General features: G+C 50.3%; 1 protein-coding gene across 8 annotated transcripts in view; it reads right to left on the reverse strand.

Moving 5' to 3' along the window:
• Positions 1-20,092, reverse strand: part of Ctif (cap binding complex dependent translation initiation factor) — a 267,920-nt gene that overhangs the window by 177,380 nt on the left and 70,448 nt on the right. For 7 of the 8 annotated variants that reach the window (XM_029472081.1, XM_029472083.1, XM_029472082.1 and 4 more), the window contains exons 3-5: positions 15,659-15,730; positions 2,257-2,330; positions 1,232-1,336 (exon numbers count right to left, since the gene is read on the reverse strand). In XM_029472081.1, the coding sequence (XP_029327941.1) occupies positions 1,232-1,336; positions 2,257-2,330; positions 15,659-15,730 (251 nt within the window). Of the gene's footprint in view, positions 1-1,231; positions 1,337-2,256; positions 2,331-5,341; positions 5,502-15,658; positions 15,731-20,092 lie in introns of those variants that run through there. The other variant, XM_029472085.1, reaches the window with a different exon arrangement.

A 20,092-nucleotide genomic window follows, 5' to 3' on the forward strand; every position in this document is an offset into this window, starting at 1 on the left:
CCATGGAGTATCACTCAGCTACTCCATGGAGTATCACTCAGCTACTCCATATCGCCATGGAGTAGCGAAGGAGTATTACTCAGCTACAAAAAGGAATGATCCATGGATGCTTGTGATCAAACCTTGAAAGCACGGAGAGGAAAGACGACAGACAGAAAGGACACACATGATTCCAATTCCACAACACCCAGAAATAAATAAATAAATTCACAGAAACAGAAAGCAGATGGGTGGTTACCAGGGGCTAGGGGAGGGGCTGGACATGGGGTTATGACTGGAAGTGACCATCCTGTATGGGGGCAGCAAGAAGACTGAGACAGCAATTACAGAGTGCTGTAAACATGCTGTTATGTCAAATCGCAGTTTAAAGTGGTTGATTTTATGTTGCATAAACTTTACTTCTGTAAAAAATTTACTTAAAAAAAAAAAACCCCTAAAAAGCAGCAATGGCTACCTGTCTCATGTCTGTGCCCAGCTAGTACTACATACGTATCCTGAGGGCAGCTCAGGCCCTGAGACCACCTTTTAAAAGGCAGGTAATACTGGTTCCCAGAGCCAACAAGGGTGAGACAGGCCAGTAAAGTCTGCACTGGGACCGGTTCCCAAACTGGAGTTCCTGCATCAGCAGGCGGGTCAGCATTTAGCATCCCAGGAGCTCGTGTGAAGTGTGAATCTCCAGTCTCTACCGGATATGTCTAACTATCTGACACTGAAGCAAGACAAAGTCGTCTATACAGCTGAAGCCTTGAAACCAAGTACACAAGTACACACACACACACACACACACACACACACCTCATAGTGTTTTAAGGAAGTGTGCACTTTTGAATCAAGCTTCCATTCATAGCTATCATTGGCTGCATGAAGCCACACGCTGTCCACCAATCACAGGTTGGGCACAGTTTCAGGGGAAGGAACCTCACACCTACAGAATCTGAGATGTATTCAAGGAAACCTCCCAGATTCTCCAGTAGGTGACCCACGAGCACGGTTACTTGACAAGAGACACTTGTGTCTGCTCAGGAGCAGGCATATGGGCTGGTGGGGAGGATGGAGGAATTCTCTAGAAAAGCCAGTACAGCTGCAGTCCTGGGCTGAGCAGGAAGGACATGTAGGACATGGGTTCACCTCCCCTGTGCAGTGGAACAGAGCCCTGTCCCTCCCCACACCTTACTTCTCTCCATGTAAGAGCACCTCTTCCCTCCCCCCTCCCTTACTCCCCAGTCCTTACCCTTCTCTGTCGATGTGTGGCAGGGGCTGCTTGGGTGTGTGGCGGACCTTCCGATGGAACTGGGTGAAGTCCAGCTTTTCAGGCTGCAGGTCCCAGGTGGCACCACTAGAGGGCGAGGGAGGGCGACAAATAGAAGACATGAGGCAAGAAGCCTTCTTAATACACAATAGCCAGGACGCTCAGTGGGCAGGGAGGGCCTGTTCAGACCCCACTTGGGATGGAACTCAAGGTATCGGGGCTTCGCCTTTCTACAACTCTGCTGTGGGAAAATATATGCTTCCCAAACCCGAATGTGGGCTAGCTGCCCACTCTGTAGGGGTCCCCAACAACAACCCAATTTGTTTCATGAGTACATTTAAGAAGGGCTGGAGTGAGAAGGACAAAAACCTGTCACCTGAGCGCAAAATGGTGCTCAGGATAAGGTAAGCAGGGCCATCCTGGGACCCTCACCATGGAGAGCCTGTAGTTAGGCAGCCCAGAGTTGGGTAGCTCAGCAGATAGGACAGAGATGACCGCAAGGCCACTATCCAGCAAGGGTGATAAGAACCAGAGCTATGTCTCCAGTCCTGGGGAGCCTGGTCAATCCCAAGCACCATCAGGAACCTTCTAAAATCTGAGCCAGTCAGTCTTCCTTCTGTGTGTGTGTTACTAAGGAGCAAACCTCATGCATGCCTTAGAGACACCACCTCTGGGCCACAGAGCCCAGTCCCTCTTCTCTGTTGACTGGAGGGTGAGAAGGGTGTGTGTGTGGGGGGTGTGTGTGACACCTCTGCCTCCCACTATAGCCATGTGCCCCTTCTTCCTGCTCCCACCTGTCTCCAGTCCCTCCTCTGCTCTCCCCCTCCCTTTCAGTCTGCCTGACCTCTGCCCTTTGGCTCTTCCTTTCTTGGAGCCTCTGCTAGAGGCTCTCCTTCCCTTCCAGCCTCATCATCTCTGTTTCCATACCAGATCCGCCCCATAAGTCCTGATGCATGGCAGGAGATCCCACACCAGCCCTGGACATCCGACAGAAAGGAGGAAGTTACCTGAAGGAATCAAAGGTATTGGCGGCCCAGATATCTGTGCCCAGCATGTCCAGGGAGTTGTCCTTGTTGCCATTCTGAAAGAGACAAGGAGAGGAGCTGGCATTACTTATGGGGCCAGCTGGAAGCAACTGGGTAGAGGCTCTCAGTAGGTCCAAGCCTGAGAGGGCCACTGGGGCCCTCGCTGACACCTAAGGCTGGCTAGCCTGCATGGCTAGGGGCTGGAGGGAGCCACCTAAAGGAATATTGTAGCAGGAGCATCAGGAAGACACTGTGGAGACTGCAGGCCCGGACACTGTGGAGAGTGCAGGCCCTCACTGAGACGGTGTTTCTGGAGGTATGTAGTCAGGACTCAACATGCCCCCATCTCTGCTGCTGAAGCCTGAGATTCATTCTCAAAGCCTCAGTACCCAGCAGACACTCTGCATGACTGTATGGCATTCACCACCACTGCCTGCCTGGTGACAGTGGTTTCTCCCTGGCTAGGGGCTCCAATAATCCAGGCGTGCTGAAGCATCCATGCAGGAGTAGAGTTTTGAATCATTTAAGCCTTGCCTCCTGAGAAGCCCCAGGCCAAGCAAGGCAGCGTTTCCTGCTTTCATCCACTGTGGCCCGTGTCCTTGGAGACATCTTACATGGCTCACCCCATAGACAGGAAACACTTTACTTAGTACCATTTCAATAATGTGGTCACTGTCCTCTGGCTGCTGGTCACCCCAGCAAACCCTCCAACCCCCAACTTCATTCTGACAGCCTCCACCATTCGCCCAAGCCTAATGTCCAACATCGTGCAAGTCGGAGAGACAAAAGTCATGCCTAGGTGTAAACGAGTACTTACAACAGACAGAAGTACAGACATCCCTAGAGGCGACCACACAAGAATACAGCAGCATTGCCGAGGCAATGCTGGGCCAGGAGCCACCCACACGCCTGCCAACAGCTGACCACACAGAAGAGCTGCTATGTTCACAGATTCAACTAGGACACAGCAGTGAGAATAAGCAAACGCAAGCGACAACTGCACAAACAAACCCCATAGACAATGCGGAGAAGGACAAAGGGGTACTGGTTGTAAGATGTAATTTACATAAAGTTTCAGGAGAGCAAAAATAAGCTGTGGTTACTGAAGTCAAATGGGAGGGGACACTAAGGAAACTGACCCAAGAGCCGGGCGTGGTGGCGCACACCTTTAATCCCAGCACTCGGGAGGCAGAGACAGGCAGATTTCTGAGTTCGAGGCCAGCCTGGTCTACAAAGTGAGTTCCAGGACAGCCAGGGCTAAACAGAGAAACCCTGTCTCAGAAAAACAAAAAGAAAAAAAAAAAAGAAAAGAAAAGAAACTGACCCAGTGTTCTGTTTGACCCAGGCGAGCTGGACCAATAGGATACTTTGCTGCTCCTTAGGTGTCCTATGCCCTCGTGCTTAGATATCTGGTGCTGTCCCAGGTCCTCTCGTAGGACCCAATCTACTGATTATCTATGAAGACTGGTCCATCCCAGGATCCACTATTACTCAGAGCCACTAGCTTTTGTGGAAAGGGGCATGTCCCCATACGGGCAGCTACTGACACAACATAGAGGAGGGGCCACAGCCCTGCCCACAAAGCTGGTGTGCGGATGACCTGTTCTCAGTTATAGCATGAACCCATGCTGTAACACAGAACCCACCATGACCTGGGCTCTGATTTGGGCACCACAGTAGCACCAACGTAAAGGCACTGCCACAGCGCTGTGGGAAATGCCTTGTGTGAGACAAAACAATGGCTATGATGATGCTAGGTAACAGCAAGCTTTTTCACTATGATTTTATGGGCCCGGTGTGGTACATGTAGTCTGCTGCTGACTAAGACTTCACTATGTGACTCACGATTGTATATGTATACATACCACACACATATATGTAGATACCACCCATATCACACACATATCTACCATATACCCCATGCATATACATACCACATGCATCATACACACACACACACACACACACACACTCTCCCCACACAGGCTATACACGTATAAACCATACATACTAAATGTATGCATATTATATATATAAAATACTGGATAGTTTTATGTTAACTTGACAATAAGATAAAAGTCATCAGAGAGGAGGAAACCGCAATTGAAAAAAATGCTTCTATAAGATCCAGCTGTAGGCAAGCCTGTAGGGTATTTTCTTAATTAGTGATTGATGGGGGGGGGCGTTGTGGGTGGTGCCATCCTTGAGCTGGAGGTCTTGGGTTCTATAAGAAAGCCGGCTGAGCAAGCCCTGGGGAGCAAGCAAGCAAGCAGCATCCCTCCATGGCCTCTGCATCAGCTCCCGCCTCCAGGTTCCTGCCCTGCTTGAATTCCTGCCTTGATTTCCTTCAGTGATGAACAGTGATATGGAAATGTAAGCCAAATAAATCCTTTCCTCCTAAGTTGCTTTTGGCTATGGAGTTTCATAACAGTCATAGTAACCCCAAGATACACATATACAACAATATATCAATATATATACACACACCACACATACCATACATACTACATAACATACATACACTCTATACATGCATATATACCATACATGTACACACATACATACATATACACATACATACCACATACTACACATATACATGTCATATATATCATACACATATACTCCATATGCCATAATATAGATACCACACATACCATATATACATATCATGCACCATACATATACAGACCGCACACAATATACATGCCACACACCATACACTATCACACACAACACATGCACACACACTATACATACACACATACCATACAAAAATATACTACATATACCACATATATGCATACTGTATACCATACATATTATACCACATACCATATACATGCATACCATATACAACATACATATGCATAACACATGTCATACATATACACCACACATACACACATCATACACCATATGAATACCCACCATATGTCATACGTATACACAGTACACACACTATACATAGATACATGTATACACACATCACACACCATATGAATACCCACCATATGTCATACGTATACACAGTACACACACTATACATAGATACATGTATACATACATCAAATAGCTCAGTCCTCTCACAGACATCAAAGAAGTGCACAGTGGTGGAGGCTGCAGACAGATTCCATTGGCTACCTGACTTCTGGGACACCATACCAGGAGCCAGCTGCCGTCCCAATGCTACCCCAGGACTTGCACAGAGAAGTGACTGTCACACTGGGGACAGAGAGGAAGTAGCTCATCCCAGCACATCCTGACCCCGCAATCCTCTAGGTTCCTGTTATGGGAGTCTCAGTTTCCCCACTGCCACATGGGTAACAGGAAGGGATGCTGTGTGGCTTGGACTTCATCCTGTTTGTGGCAGCTCAGAGGTCACTCTGGGCTGAAGAATGCACGGGACTGCCTTCCTCTCTGCCACAGAGTGCCCTTCCCAGACACTCAGAGACACGGGGGAGCACTTCCTCTACACAACCCTTCCAGCACAAGAGCATCATCTTCCCTCTGATGGGTCCAGCTCAGCAGTTCTGTGGCGCTGCAGCTTGCTGAGTGGGTCCAGACCTTTAGACACTGTGCACAGAACTGCAACACCTGCCTCAGAGTGGGGACTGACCCCTTCCTAAATGCTCCCTGCATAGCTCCCTGGGGTACTCCCCAGCACAGCTCCCTGGGGTACTCCCCGCACAGCTCCCTGAGGTGCTCCCCGCACAGCTCCCTGGGATGCTCCCCGCACAGCTCCCTGGGGTGCTCCCCAGCACAGCTCCCTGGGGTGCTCCCCAGCACAGCTCCCTGGGATGCTCCCTGCACAGCTCCCTGGGGTGCTCCNACAGCTCCCTGGGGTGCTCCCCAGCACAGCTCCCTGGGGTGCTCCCCAGCACAGCTCCCTGGGATGCTCCCTGCACAGCTCCCTGGGGTGCTCCCTAGCACAGCTCCCTGGGGTGCTCCCTGCACAGCTCCCTGGGGTACTCCCCAGCACAACTCCCTGGGGTGCTCCCTGCACAGCTCCCTGGGGTGCTCCCTGCACAGCTCCCTGAGGTACTCCCCAGCACAGCTCCCTGGGGTGCTCCCCGCACAGCTGCCTGAGGTGCTCCCCGGCACAGCTCCCTGGGGTGCTCCCCACACAGCTCCCTGAGGTGCTCCCCGGCACAGCTCCCTGGGGTGCTCCCGGCACATCTCCCTGGGGTGCTCCCGGCACAGCTCCCTGGGATGCTCCCCGCACAGCTCCCTGGGGTGCTCCCCGCACAGCTCCCTGGGGTGCTCCCCGCACAGCTCCCTGAGGTGCTCCCCGGCACAGCTCCCTGAGGTGCTCCCCAGCATAGCTCCCTGGGGTGCTCCCCGCACAGCTCCCTGAGGTGCTCCCCGCACAGCTCCCTGAGGTGCTCCCCAGCACAGCTCCCTGGGGTGTTCCCCCGCACAGCTCCCTGGGGTGCTCCCCGGCACAGCTCCCTGGGGTGCTCCCCGGCACAGCTCCCTGGGGTGCTCCCAGGCTTTCAGATGCTAGCGGGCATCAGAACAGCACTGGAGGGTAGTGCTGGTAGTTCAAATGTAGTCCATGGAGTGGTCCAGAACACACCTTTAGAAACTGGTCCTGATTTCTTTGGGGTCTGAAGGAACTATAGAGGTGGGGTAGTCGAAAAGGCTCCTTATCAAACATCTGGAACATGCTGAATTAGCAAATTATGAAACTGTCAGTGTGTAGCAGCAGCTTCTTAGGAGTTGGGGCATGGAGGGGTGTGCACAGGAGATCAAAGGAATGAGGCCCATGAGCAGTGGAGTGCCACAGGCTAGCTCTCTCTGAATACCCAGCATGTGGCAAAGTTGTGTTTATGGATAGTGGGGGTGGGAAGTGATGAGAAGCCCAGGCTGCACATTTGGAGATCTGACAGAGCCTGGCTGAACAGGGCACAGGACACCAGGAGGATGCTCCTAAGACCAGGAATGCTGAAGGCAATGCTCTAACCAGAGACTTGGGAGATGTGCCTATAGGATTCACCAGCATATCTGTTGCACACAGAATGGGGGAAGCCCTCAGACCCAGCCCTGGCCCTGGATGCTCATGAGTGTTGTGACGGGGTCAGATAGCCAGAAGCTTGGCTGCACAGACAGAGCCTGGTTCCCGGCACTACAGAGAACCACGTGGTGCAGTCCCGTGAGTTAGCAGCTCACAGCCTTTCTGTCTCAGCCCATTCTGCTCTTGATGCAGAATGCGACCACTCTGGATTCTCAACGGAGAGGTGCTGGTTTATGTTAGGTTTCATAGACACAACATGAAATGTTCAGGAAGCAAGACCCCAAATTTGTAGGCGATTAAAGCTTTGCTCCTAAAGGCTTGAGGGTGACCTGGATGTGTTCCATCAAAGACAATGAAGGGGACACATTGGAAGGTGGTTAGGGGACCACGTCCAAAGACAGCCACTATACATCCACCCCACCTCACACACACACACACACACACACACACACACACACACACACAAACAAAGGACAGCACTCAAATGCCAGTGCAAAAGGACCAGGCGTGTTCAATACTCGCAACAGAGGTGCCTTTGAGGCCGGAGAATGGCCGAATAGGGATGACCAAAGCAGAGATTAGAGCTGGGTTGAGGAAAAGGAGCACCCACTCCTTTCACTTCGGACCTTCCCGCCTCTCTGCCCATCTCTCTTTGCTCCTTTTCCACTCAAAGGGCAGGGAGAGGTGGAGACAGGCTGAAGCCCATGGCCAAGCTATTCCTCCTAGGCCAGCCCTCCCAGTTACTATCTGTTGACTGGGCACGCAACTGAGGCTTTAAGTGGGTTGTGCTAGCTGAGTCTACCCCAGGCTGAGCCACCTCACAAGCCACTCCTAGACGGTTATCTGTCGGGACTCCACCGAAACAGTAGGGCCTCACTACTGTCCCTGGTTCCCAGCTGTACCCAACACCATCTAACTCTACAATATGCCTCCTTGAATAAGGAAGCCCTCTTTAACTTCACCCTGGTCTGCATCTCTCCTAGTAGCATCAGCCTCAAACCACGGAGGGAACGGAGATCAGACAGCCTGGGTCTACTTAAAGCAGGAGAGCCCAGGACTGGCAGGGAGAGAGCGAGTGTCAAACCTCTTCTTCCCGAATCTCCACCGAATCATTGAGAATCTCCACTTGCCTTGGCCACTCTGAGAGGAGCATGATAATATCTCGGTGTGGGTTTAGCTTGCATTTTCCCAACGGCTAGCAATGACGGTAAGCTGTGTTTAAACGGCTGTTTGAACTTGTAAGAAATATACATTGGCATGGGCTTGTAAGAAATAATACAAACAGACTCCATCTTCCCTCCATGGAGAAATGCATAAAAAATATAACTCGGTGTCACCTTCAAGATACTGACACTGATTCAGCCAGGGAAGATCACTACAGGGCTCCCTCTGTGGCTTCCTTTCTGGCCACACCAGACCCTATCCTGCCTCTCCAATATGTAACAACTACTTCACATCCATAACATTACAGACATGGAGTCTCGGAGTGTGCAGCCATAGGGGACTAGGATTTTCCCACACAGCATGATCAGGAGATTCACCCAGGGCGTTGTCGTAGCCACAGGCCACTTGCCACTGACTGCTCGCCCACTGAAGAACAACAGTTGGGTTGTCTCTTAGGGTTACTTTTGCTGTGATGAAACATCATGGCCAAAAGTTAGGAGAGGAAAGGGCTTATTCAGGTTACACAATCACAACAATTCACCATTAAAGGAAGCCAGGGCAGGAACTCAAGCTGGGCAGGAACCTGGGGGCAGCAGCTGAAGTAGAGGTCATGGGAGAACACTGCTAACTGGCTTGATCAGCCTGTTGTCTTGTAGAACCCAGGACCAACAGCCCAGGGATAGAACCGTCCACAATGGGGTAGACTCTTGCCCATCAATCACTAATTAAGAAAATGCCTTACAGCCAGATCTTATGGAGGCATCTTCTCAACTGAGGCTCACTCCTTTCAGATGACTCTAGCTTGTGTCAAGTTGACATAAGACTAGACAACACAGGGTGCTCTCAGGTTCCCACTCCGGTAAAGCTGCCACAAACTTGAGGGCAGGTTTCAGTGTAAATATAAGCCTTCATTTTTTCTGGGACAAACACTCAGGAATGCACGGGCTGGATCACAGGATCACAGGGTTCTTGAAGGCTTCATTTTCTTTCTTTTAATGAAACCGACAAACATGTGGAGTGGCTGTGTTGTATATCCCCCGCCTGTGCATTCTCGCCAGCTGTTAGAGCACGGTAATGTCTCACGGGTTGGTTTGCATTTCTCTGAGGGCTAGTTGGGGGGTGGGGGGAAGGGTCTTCTGTACGCTCAGTTCCTGTCTGCAGTTCCTCAATGGAAATGTCTCTTCACATATTTCAAGCCTTTCTCATGGGATAACTAATGTGTTCTGAGAGTTCCTTCTCCACCCTACAAGTCCTTTGTCAGATGTGGGCTGTGCACACACTCTCTGCCCAGGGCTCACCCCTTCAGCCTCTTTGTGTGGTCTTTTCCAGGGCACACGTTTAATTTTGATGAAGGTTGACTGAGCATCTCAGGGTTGGCATTAATCACCGTTCTGTGTCACTGTTCAGCATCTCCTGATTCTTGCTATGACAAATGGCTTTCTGATGGAAATTAGGATGCTTTCCTGTTATGAGATGGAATTCTACTTCAAACTTTGTGTCAGCTAGCTTGCCGACACACCAGCTCTAGGAGGAAGACAACAGGTGGGAAACCAAGCACAGAAGCAAAGGCATGACAAAGAGTATTCTTTGGGAACGAGAGCTTTGCATTCAAAGGCCGGGCTGTGTACAGCTCACAGCCAAACGGATGGTGCACCTGGCCTGCGGCATAAGCCACTGAAGCAAGAGCCTCTGAGCTCTTTTCTCCAAGTGCTGATGGGTAAAAGTGGTAGCTATGAAGCTAGGCATGATGGCACATGCCTATGATCCCAGCACTTAGAAGGCTGAGGCAGGAGGATCATGAGTTTTAGACCAGCCTGGTTCTATACTGACATCCTAACTTGGAAGAAGGCAACTGCACCTTCCAGCTGGGTTCCAGTGGGGCTGTTTGAAGTTACTAAGACTTGGGATTGCTTGTTACACAGCATCTTGTCTGTACTGACCGACACAAGGCACTGACTTCACCCATATAGAACAACAGAGAAAAAATAAGATAATTTGTTGACAAGATTGGACCACAGTTCCAACATCTCAGCCTAGCAGATACCTCTGCGTGCATCATGATCAGCCCCTCTAGCTAGTACTACCCAGCACGAGCCATCTTTGCTAGCTGTGCTCGCTCCTACCACCCCAGCACTCCAATACAATGCCCAACTCCGTTTTTGCTAATCTTCCCTTCTTCACTTTTCCCCCTTTCCATTTACCGGAGCACTTTACATATTCCCAAAGGAAGGGATCAATTCTCATGTCCTTCCTGGAGACGGACAGGGCCATTCTTTAGAATGACAATAGTCTGTTGGGGGCACCTCAGGTACACATCTTGAGTCCACTCTTTACAAGCAGGCGATGACACAGAGGACTCCAGCAGCTATACTCTGGCCAAGCATCCAGTATCTCTCAGTAAGTACCAATTCCACAGAGAACAATATACGGACTTGGTGAGGGTTTCTCCCTACTACACAGACACCTTTAAGGAACCAGGTGCTTTTACTAAGGTATCACGTATACTAACAATTCCTTAACTGTCAACAAACCACACTCTGTCATTGCTGGATATTAGCCAGATGAAGTTTCGTCTGCCCGTCGTCAGGGCTGGGGGGCTGGAGTGTTTGATGTCCTCCTAGATGCCATCTGCTATCCTTTGAGTCTGTCAGGGTTGCACCAGCTTGCAGGTTGGCACAGAAACTCAGACCTATGCCAATGTCTTATTGGTGGAAGAGGTAAATAGAACAGTGTTACTCCAGGGTCACCTCAGGGCAAGGCTCTTTCCCTCTCATATCGGGATGTCCTACACCACACCCATCATGCCAGAAAAAGTGGGATTACGGGACATCAGCCATAGCCTGACATCATTTCTCACACTCCCCCAGATTTCCCAGGGCTTCAGGAACTGTCAACCATCTGATAAGAAGGTGTGCCGATCAGGTTCCCAGTAATGATGCCATTGTCGTGAGAGCCAACTGTCAGGGGCCACCAGATCCTCAGGAAGTCTTTCTGAAGTCTAGACAGAAGCTCTGTTGCTCTTTCTATACTCTTATGCCCTTCCCTTGGCACGTGAGAGCAGATGGTGCAGACCCCCTCCAGGTTGCACATGGTCAAGGTCTCTGAATGCACTGCCCCTGGTCTCTCTTGTCAGGAGCTGTCCTCTCAGCTATCACCGTGTGTTTCCCCATTGTGGTGACAGCCAGAACATGTCCCATCATCTTCACGGAATGACTAGTGGAAAGAGGAGGCAGGGTGACAAACTGCCAGATATGGTTGAATCCTGGATTCTGGCACTTGGTTGGCTCACTTTTTTTTTTTTTTCCCTTATCTGGACTCCCTTACTCCCACTTCATGGGATTCGGGCTATCCTGACTTGCCTGAAGGCATCCAGAGAGAGCAAGGTATTGTTTGGAATGAGTTGAAATAAGCAAAGAATGAGAGTGTTACCTGCTGTAGGGAAATAACCACCTCACTTCGTGGCTGAACCCCATGGGTGCCACCCACCCCTAGGCTTCTGGTTCAGTGTCAGGCAATGTCATGCTTGCCTGGATAAGCCCACTCTCCCTGCTCCATCCTCACTGGCTCCTGATGACCTCTGCTGACTGCTCTTGGTACCAGTGGTCCAGGTGTGGCAGTCAGAGGAGGAGCTTGCTCTTAGCAGTCACTGTCAACTGGGTGTTTACAGCAACCCAGGTAACCCAGGTAACCCTAACTCCAGAAAGCTCGGACTCTGTGAGGTGTAAGGAAAGGGTGTCTCTGGGAAGGCCTGCATAGCTGAGCCTTGGCCAGTTCCAGGCAGGGTCAGCACTGTTACTGAGCCCAGTGCATGCAAGGCCCCACGGTAGGGGCTTGGGACATGAGAGTCAGTGACACATCTTTTCTTGGGGTTGCTTGGCTGACGGGGCAGGTGGGGTACAGGGAACAGCTGGAGGGTGACACGAGTTAGTGTGAGGGTGTTTGCCTACATAGTAAGTACAGTAAGGAGGAATTTGGGTGTGCTAATGCAGGGTGGATACCCATGCCTAGCTAATGCTCCCCTCTCCACCAAAGCTCCAAGACCAGGAAGGGCAGCCACAGGCCAGCTACCTGGGGCTTTCTTGTGATGGGCTCTAACCCCTTCCTAGAGGTCTTCTGTTGTGGTTTGGTCTGTTGCTATATATTATAATGCTCAAGTCTGTACCAGAAGGTCTACCTCACAGCTGGTGAGGTAGCCAGGCCAGGAGAAAAGTAGATTAGGGGTTAACCCCCCGCCCCCCGCATTCCCCAGTAATTGTCAAAGCCAAATAAAATAGCCAAAGCCTGAGTCTCATTCATTTGTAAGCTAGTCAGAGATAAGTTTAAATTGGTTTTACTATAGTCTTCTCATGATGGTGGCTCCAAGAGGAGAGACAAGATTCTAGGGATGAGACGAAGGGTGGCACTCCTGCTGGTGGGGGATAGAGATGGCAGGAGATAGCACGGGTCATGGAAGAGAGCCATGCCCAAGAATAGCAAACCAAGCAGAGAGGAGGCTGGAGCCAACCTGACCTTGCAGAACAGCTAGACTGCTCTAAATACCTACCTGGGTCAGGGAAAGGAAGACAGTGACTTCCATCCCGTGTTTCTGCCCTGTGTCACCCGTCCCCCAAGTCTACATCATGCCTTCTGCCACTGGCACGAGGTGCTGCCAGGCACTCTTGCCTCCCCATGCAGGGTCATCCCCGGCCTCTAGAGCGACAGGATAATAGGGCAAAGGCAGAGAGAGGAGCCTCAGGAAAGGTGGTAAACATAAGAGAATGAAGGATCCTATCCTGGAAAATTCCAGAACTAGATACCTACTGACCAAAAAGCATGCAATTCTTATTGTCTAGCTCCCCACCCCTGCTTGGAGCCACATCTAAGCCTGTCATCTCTGTTAGAAGAGCTGGGGATGACAGCAGACGCTGGCGACGGAGCCACTGAGCTATGAAGCTTAGGCCAAGGTGACAGAGATTCCCTGGGAAGTACATGAGCTGCACCAGGGCTGCAGAAGCATAGACAAGAGACTTGGGTGCAAGGTGCACAGACTAGCTCAGACAAGGTCTCCTTCTTTGGTGTGCTCAGTTTACCCCTCTGCAAATGGGACAGATGTGCCAAAAAAGACGCCCAGGGGGCATTCAGGATCTTCTGGTTTCCATCTGAGGAGGAGGAATTTGGCCACTATGTTTATTAGCAAAAGAGAAACCAGAATCTAGGCTTTTGCCTCCCCTCTGCCACAGAGCTGCAGCTCCACGGTTTGATATGCAGGAGTGGAAAGGTCATAATCAAATCAAACACTCTGTACACTCAACATAAATTGTAAAAGGAAGCTGCGGATTAGTTCCATGTCAACTTGACACCACCTACAGTCATTTGGGAGGAGGGACTCTTAGTTGTAGGTAGGTGTCTCAGTCAGGGTTTCTATTCCTGCACAAACATCAGGACCAAGAAGCAAGGTGGGGAGGAAAGGGTTTATTCAGCTTACACTTCCACATTGCTGTTCATCACTGAAAGAAGTCAGGACTGGAACTCAAGCAGGTCAGGGAGCAGGAGCTGATGCAGAGGCCATGGAGGGATGTTCTTTACTGACTTGCTTCCCCTGGCTTGCTCAGCTTGCTTTCTTATAGAACCAAGACTACCAGCCTAGGGATGGCACCACCCACAAGGGGCCCTTCCCCCTTGATCACTAATTGAGAAAATGCCCCACAGCTGGATCTCATGGAGGCATTTCCTCAACTGAAGCTCCTTTCTCTGTGATAACTCCAGCCCGTGTCAAGTTGACACAAAACCAGCCAGTACAGTATGCCTTCCTAAGATTAGCCTATAGGCAAGTCTGTTGGGCATTTTCTTGATTAATGATTGATTGAGGGGGGGGGGGGCAGCCTACTGTGGGCGGTGCTAATCCTGGTCATGTATCCCTGAGTTGTGTAAGACAGAAGGCTGAGTCAGCCAATGAGCAGTGTCCCTCTCCTATCTCTGCCTTGGTTCCTGCCTCCAGGTTCCTGCCTTGCTTGAGTTCCTGCCCAGACTTCCCTCCGTGAAGGTCTGTATATAGAAATGTAAGATGAAGCAAGTCCCTTCCTGCCCAAGTTACTTTTAGTCGTCATGGTGTTTATCATAGCAACAGAAACCCCCACTGAGACAGAAACAACGACCCAAATGTTATAAGAGGGAACCGTGAAGATAGCTGTCTTCCCCACAGCTTGGGAGAAACAAGATGCAGCAAAGCCATGCACCCTAGGGAGAATCCCGGACCAAGGACACTAAACATCTTCCTTTGGAACAGATTAGAGATGGGGCGCGTTGTTTTGATTTTTTTTTTATCCTCTCAGTGCTAGGGTAGAAGCTGCCCATGCTAAGCAGATGCTTGACCACTGAGCTGCATCCCCAGCGATGGGTAACTTCTAAGTAGCACAAGGAACTGAGGTGGGACCAAGCTAGTGAGCTAGGCAACGTGTCCCTGAAACAACTACAGGATCAGGAGGTATAGAGTCTGAAGTGGGGCGTGGTTGGGGTAAGTGGTTTCTTCAGCTCCTAACCTCATGGTTTTTCACAGGCAGGGACAGGTATCTCTGAGACCAGCTGGAAAGGTAGGGCACCCAGGTGGCCACGAGTAACTTACTCCATTCCGTCTAGGCCACACAGCCCCGCAGGACCTCTGGGTGAGTCACACACACTTGCAGTGTCAGAATTCCCAGGGCAGGAGAGAGCCCCAAATGCCGGGAGAGCTATAGACTGGAGACGCCAGACCTCTAAGCCCCTCCTCCACAGGCTCTACTGACCCAGCCCTTCCACAGACCTAGAAAAAGGATCTTCAAAATATACTGTCAGGTCCAAAAATCCCAAGAAACCCAGTGCTTGTGGGCCCATAAGGCCAGGAGCCAAACTCTAGTTTGTTCACCTGTTGCCACACAGTATCCCGAAAAGATAAGCCACCACCTAAGGTGATCTCACCACCCTCCTCTCAGCCGCCATCTAGGTTTTGCCAAATGTGTATCATTCCATAAAATGATATACTTCAGAGCCCATGTGTTGTGGTGGGGACACTCCAAGGCGGCAAGGGAACTAAGGGAGGCTTCCTAGAGGCCCCCACCTTCCTGCACCCATCTTTCTGCTTACTCCTAATCCCCATCCTTTAGGGAAGTCACCCAAGGGTCGGCCCAAGGTCCCAGAAAAGCAGGACATGTGACAGCTCGTAGATGGGGCACAGAGCTGGTTCCCTACCTGCTGCGGCGGGGCTCGCCCTCTGGAGAAGGAACAGCCACCATCCAGCTGCTCTCTGCAGTCCGCCGTCCACTGCAGGCAGAAAAGAGGGGTTAGTGACAGCAGCTCACAAGCTCACCCTCACTCCGCCTGCCTCCCTGCAGACCCATTAGGAAATCCGACTTGGCATGCTGATGGCAAACCCATTGCTGTGACCTGTAGGTCCAAGGTAGTCCCTGGGTATATGCCTGGGGAAGCCAAGTTCACTAAACAGTGATGTTCCAACTACATCCTAAAGTCAGCCAAACATGACGCCGAGTTATTCTAGAGAATCAGTATCACCTCTGACCATCTGGCCAGGATCCAGCCATGCTGGCTGCCCATCACGTTAAGGAACAGAGCTAGAGCCAAGAGGCAGAAAGTGTGTGTAGCTCTTGAAGACCCAGCTTGGGAAGACTATAGATTTGGCATCATGGAAAAACAGCAGACAGCTCTCAGAAGACTAGTGCATGCTAAGGAATGTCCTAACATACGACCGACTACCTCCTACACAAGAGTCCCCAAAGTCTGTGATATGGAGGACCCTGGGGCTCATTCTCCATTGGTGACCTAGAGTCTGGGGGTCTAGGACCAAGGATCAGCATTTTGACAAACCCTCCACGATCTGTGCTGGACACCATTGAAATGTTTATGCTCTGTCCCGTGCTGGAATCTATCATTAGGTCACAGCAATGCTGGGCAACTCTGTGAAGCTCTCCAGGACTGTCACCAGGACTATTGTCACCACACACACATATCAAAGCAGGGAGACAGCCCTCTGCTGAGTGTGATCCAGCTATGGGGTGGTGTTAGGCATTAGTCGGCCTCTCCAATTCTGCCTCACACTGACCTTAGCCTCTACTCTAAGTGGCATGCAACACAGAAAGAGTGTAGCCTCAGGGGGAGGGCTGCAGACCAGGGCAGGCACACTGGCTAAGGACAGTATGCCCTGGAGGAGGGTGGGGGCGGGGAAGACCTTCCACTCTACGCCAAGTTTGAGTGTACTCCAAGGGAACAAAATGAAAAGCACAAAGATAAGCCATAGACCTGATGGTACTTCCTAGAAGTCGGATTTGTAAAAAGTTAAGTTATACAATGTATGTTACATAACACAATGCATCAAAAATATTATTACTTAAATAGATAATGAAAAAAAAAATAAGGCTGGACCCATGCATGTGATCATGCATCATGAAGGAGGCTGAGGCAGGAGGATCCTGAATTTGGGCTATATAGTAAGATAAACAAAACAGGCATTATTTAGCTCTTTGACATTTGTGCTGGTTGGTTGTGTCAACCAGACACAAACCTAGACGTATCTGGGAAGAAGGAATCTCAACTAAGGAATTGCCTCCATTAGACGGGCCAGTAGGCAAGTCTGTGGGGTATTTTTCTGGTTAGTGATGGCTGTGGATGGGCCAAGGTCACTAGGAGCAAGTGTTACCCACAGGCAGGTGGGTTTGGGTTGTAAGAAAGCAAGCTGAGCAGGCTATGCATAGGTAGAAAGTCAGTAGCAGCCTTCTTCCATGGCCTCTGCTTCGTTCCTGACCCCTAGGCTCCTGCACTGAGTTCCTGGCCCAACATCTCTTTGAGGACAGACCATAATGTTAAAGTGTAAGCCAAATAAGGTGTTTTGTCACAGCAACAGAAACCCTAAGACAACATTCTCTGCATAGCATTCTTTGTTTTGAAATCCAACACCTCTTATTGGATGAGCCACACGTGGCTGGTTATTCCGGGTGGCCAGTCACTCTGCACTGGACAGCAGAGTTCTGGAGAGATGGCAAGGCCCCAGGGCCACTGCATACCCATCCCTGGTCTCTCTGTACTACAGAGGTGGCCACCTTTCAGATTCCTGGATGAACTAGACTCAGACTCGGCTCCCCAAGGCAGGAAGAAGGGAGAAGCTAGAGCATTTTCCCTCCCCACTTCTAAAGCCATCACTAGCACCAAGTGGGCATTCTTCGCTGCTCCAGTGTCAACAGATAGGCTTGGGCACATGGCATTACCCTAGCTATTAGCAAGACTATCTTCTTCCTTGGACCTCATGTTAAGAGGTGGAAAAGGAGACCTGTAAGTAGGTGCTAATGTCTAGTAATTTAGCCTCTTAGGTCTTTTATACAGATAACCAGTTCCCAGGATTATAGTCTCTGTGCTTGGATAATTGCTGTTTCAATGCATTTCCCTCCAAAGATTAATTAAAAATGGAGAATTCCCTTAGTCACCACTTTGACCAGTACTACAGTGACACACAGCAACAGCATGGGCTCCCGATACCGAGCAGGGAATAACATGTTCGAGGGGTTTTCATCCCTCAGTGACCAGTTGTAATGTGATCATGAAAAATACCAGGTACCCCAGATAACTGACTTTCTCCAAAAATCGCAGAGGAGTCACCAAAAGTGCCAAGAGAGTGAAAGAAAAGGAAAATCCAGGGAAGTACCACAGATTAGAAAACAGTGTAACATACAAAGTAAATGCAAATCTGGCTCTCAGAACTTCAGAAGGACATGGATCCCTGTTAGTGTCGTCACTGTGATCCTTGCAACATGGTTACGCAAGATGTTCATACCAGGGGAAGGTGGGGGGACAGGGGACCCTCGGAACTACTGCCTCACGTTCCCTACGAGCCTACAATAACTTCAAAAAGCAAAAAGTAATATATGTGAAGACATACATAGATATACATTATGAATAAGTATATATACACATGTAAGTGTGTGCATAAACATATTCAGGGAAGACATACATACATCCACATGTGATGTGTATGTATATCATGTTTAAAACATTATAAGAGCATGTCTTTGCTTTACATATTGGCACAACTCCTCTCCTGGGTGGAATCCACCTGAGGCTGTCAGTGTGGATATAGCCAAGGAGTGTAGGCTCTGAAGGAAGCCCAGAGTGAAGCCGAGTGAAAGTGTGTTGTTGATATAGGCTAAGCCATGCCAAGGACCCTACAGCCTTAGGCCTAGAGGGATGGCCAAGCCTTCCTTGGGTACTAGTGTTGAGTGTTGACCATATATGCAGAAAGTATTTGTCATAGCTCCCCCTGCTGGATGTTTACAGCCTGAACACTGCTCCTCTACTGAGGTTGCTCCTACTGTGCTAAAGGCATCTCCTTGGTCCAGCTGTATACCATAATGTATATAATAACCCCACCTCTTTGTTCAGCAATAATCTTGCCGCTCTGTTCAAATCTATATAATAAACATGGTGGACTTCCGGGGTGCTTAGATTTCTCCATCCGAGAGCCCAGACCCCTAACTTTAGCTTTATGTCTGTGTGTCCATCTGTCTGTCACTCCTTCTCTATCCCAGCCATATCAGAATCCCTGTAGCCATGCAAGGACACAGCAAAGGAGGAAGGCGATTGCTAGTGTCTCTCTTTCTAGGAATCCTAGACACTGCTGGACAGCATGGGTGTGACATCCCATAGAGTGGTGACTTGCTGGTGAGTGCAGCTCCTTCAAGGAAGGTGCCACACACATCTGTGTGCTAGCCTGCCACCTGGTGAGCTGTCCCAGGCCTAGCAAGATAGCTCTGTTGTGCCCACCAAGTCACTTCTGAGCAACTCCTAACAGAGCATTTGCCAGCGGCAGTACGGAAAGGGATGAGGATGTCTGACAGAAATGAGGAAGAGCAGGATACCCACGGGGGCTGTGGAGGGAAGGAGACGGGTAGCCCACAAGCACACACTGAGGATTCCCAAAGAAGAGGGGGGGGCGTCCAGAGCTTGGCAGAATCAAAACAGAGACAGACAAAGGGTGGCTTGGAGGGATACTACTGATGTCAGGCCATAGAAGTCAGCACCATTTTCCCCATGGACAGAGCCAGGCAGCACCAGAGTAGAGTGGCTAGAGATGCAGACCTGGCCCAGTGAGTAGTGAGTGGGTCAGGGCCAGATTCCATGTTTTTTAATAATGGTTAAGTTGGAAATGAGGATGGGATGTAGAGCTTGGGATCAACCAGCAGAAAGTGAGTGTTCTATGTAGGGGAAGGGGAACACAGTGATTGAGCCTGTAGAGCCACAGAACCAGTGAGTCCCACACAAGCCCAAGGCCTAGTAGGAAAGAGACAGTGGTTCTATCTGAACATCACCGTAACACCCGAGGGAGCTACCAAGCATGAACAATCACCTGATCACCCCACTGGGCTTGAGGGACTTCTACTTGAATGGTCTAGCTGTGCAGAAGCCTGGGGTATCATTCCTACAAGGCTGCCTGTTCATGGGGACACATGCCTCTCCCTGATCCCCAAAGTCCTGGGAACTCCCCTCCAAAACTCCTTCAGCCAATGGCTGGGTGCCAACCATAACATTTTCTTTCCTCTCCTGTAATACCATGCATTGCCTGTTTCCTTTCGTCCCTCTGAGATGCTGCCTGGAAAGCTCTGGTAGGCACCCCAAAACCTA

Source organism: Mus caroli, chromosome 18, assembly GCF_900094665.2.
Source record: "Mus caroli chromosome 18, CAROLI_EIJ_v1.1, whole genome shotgun sequence".
Taxonomy (NCBI): Eukaryota; Metazoa; Chordata; class Mammalia; order Rodentia; family Muridae; genus Mus; species Mus caroli.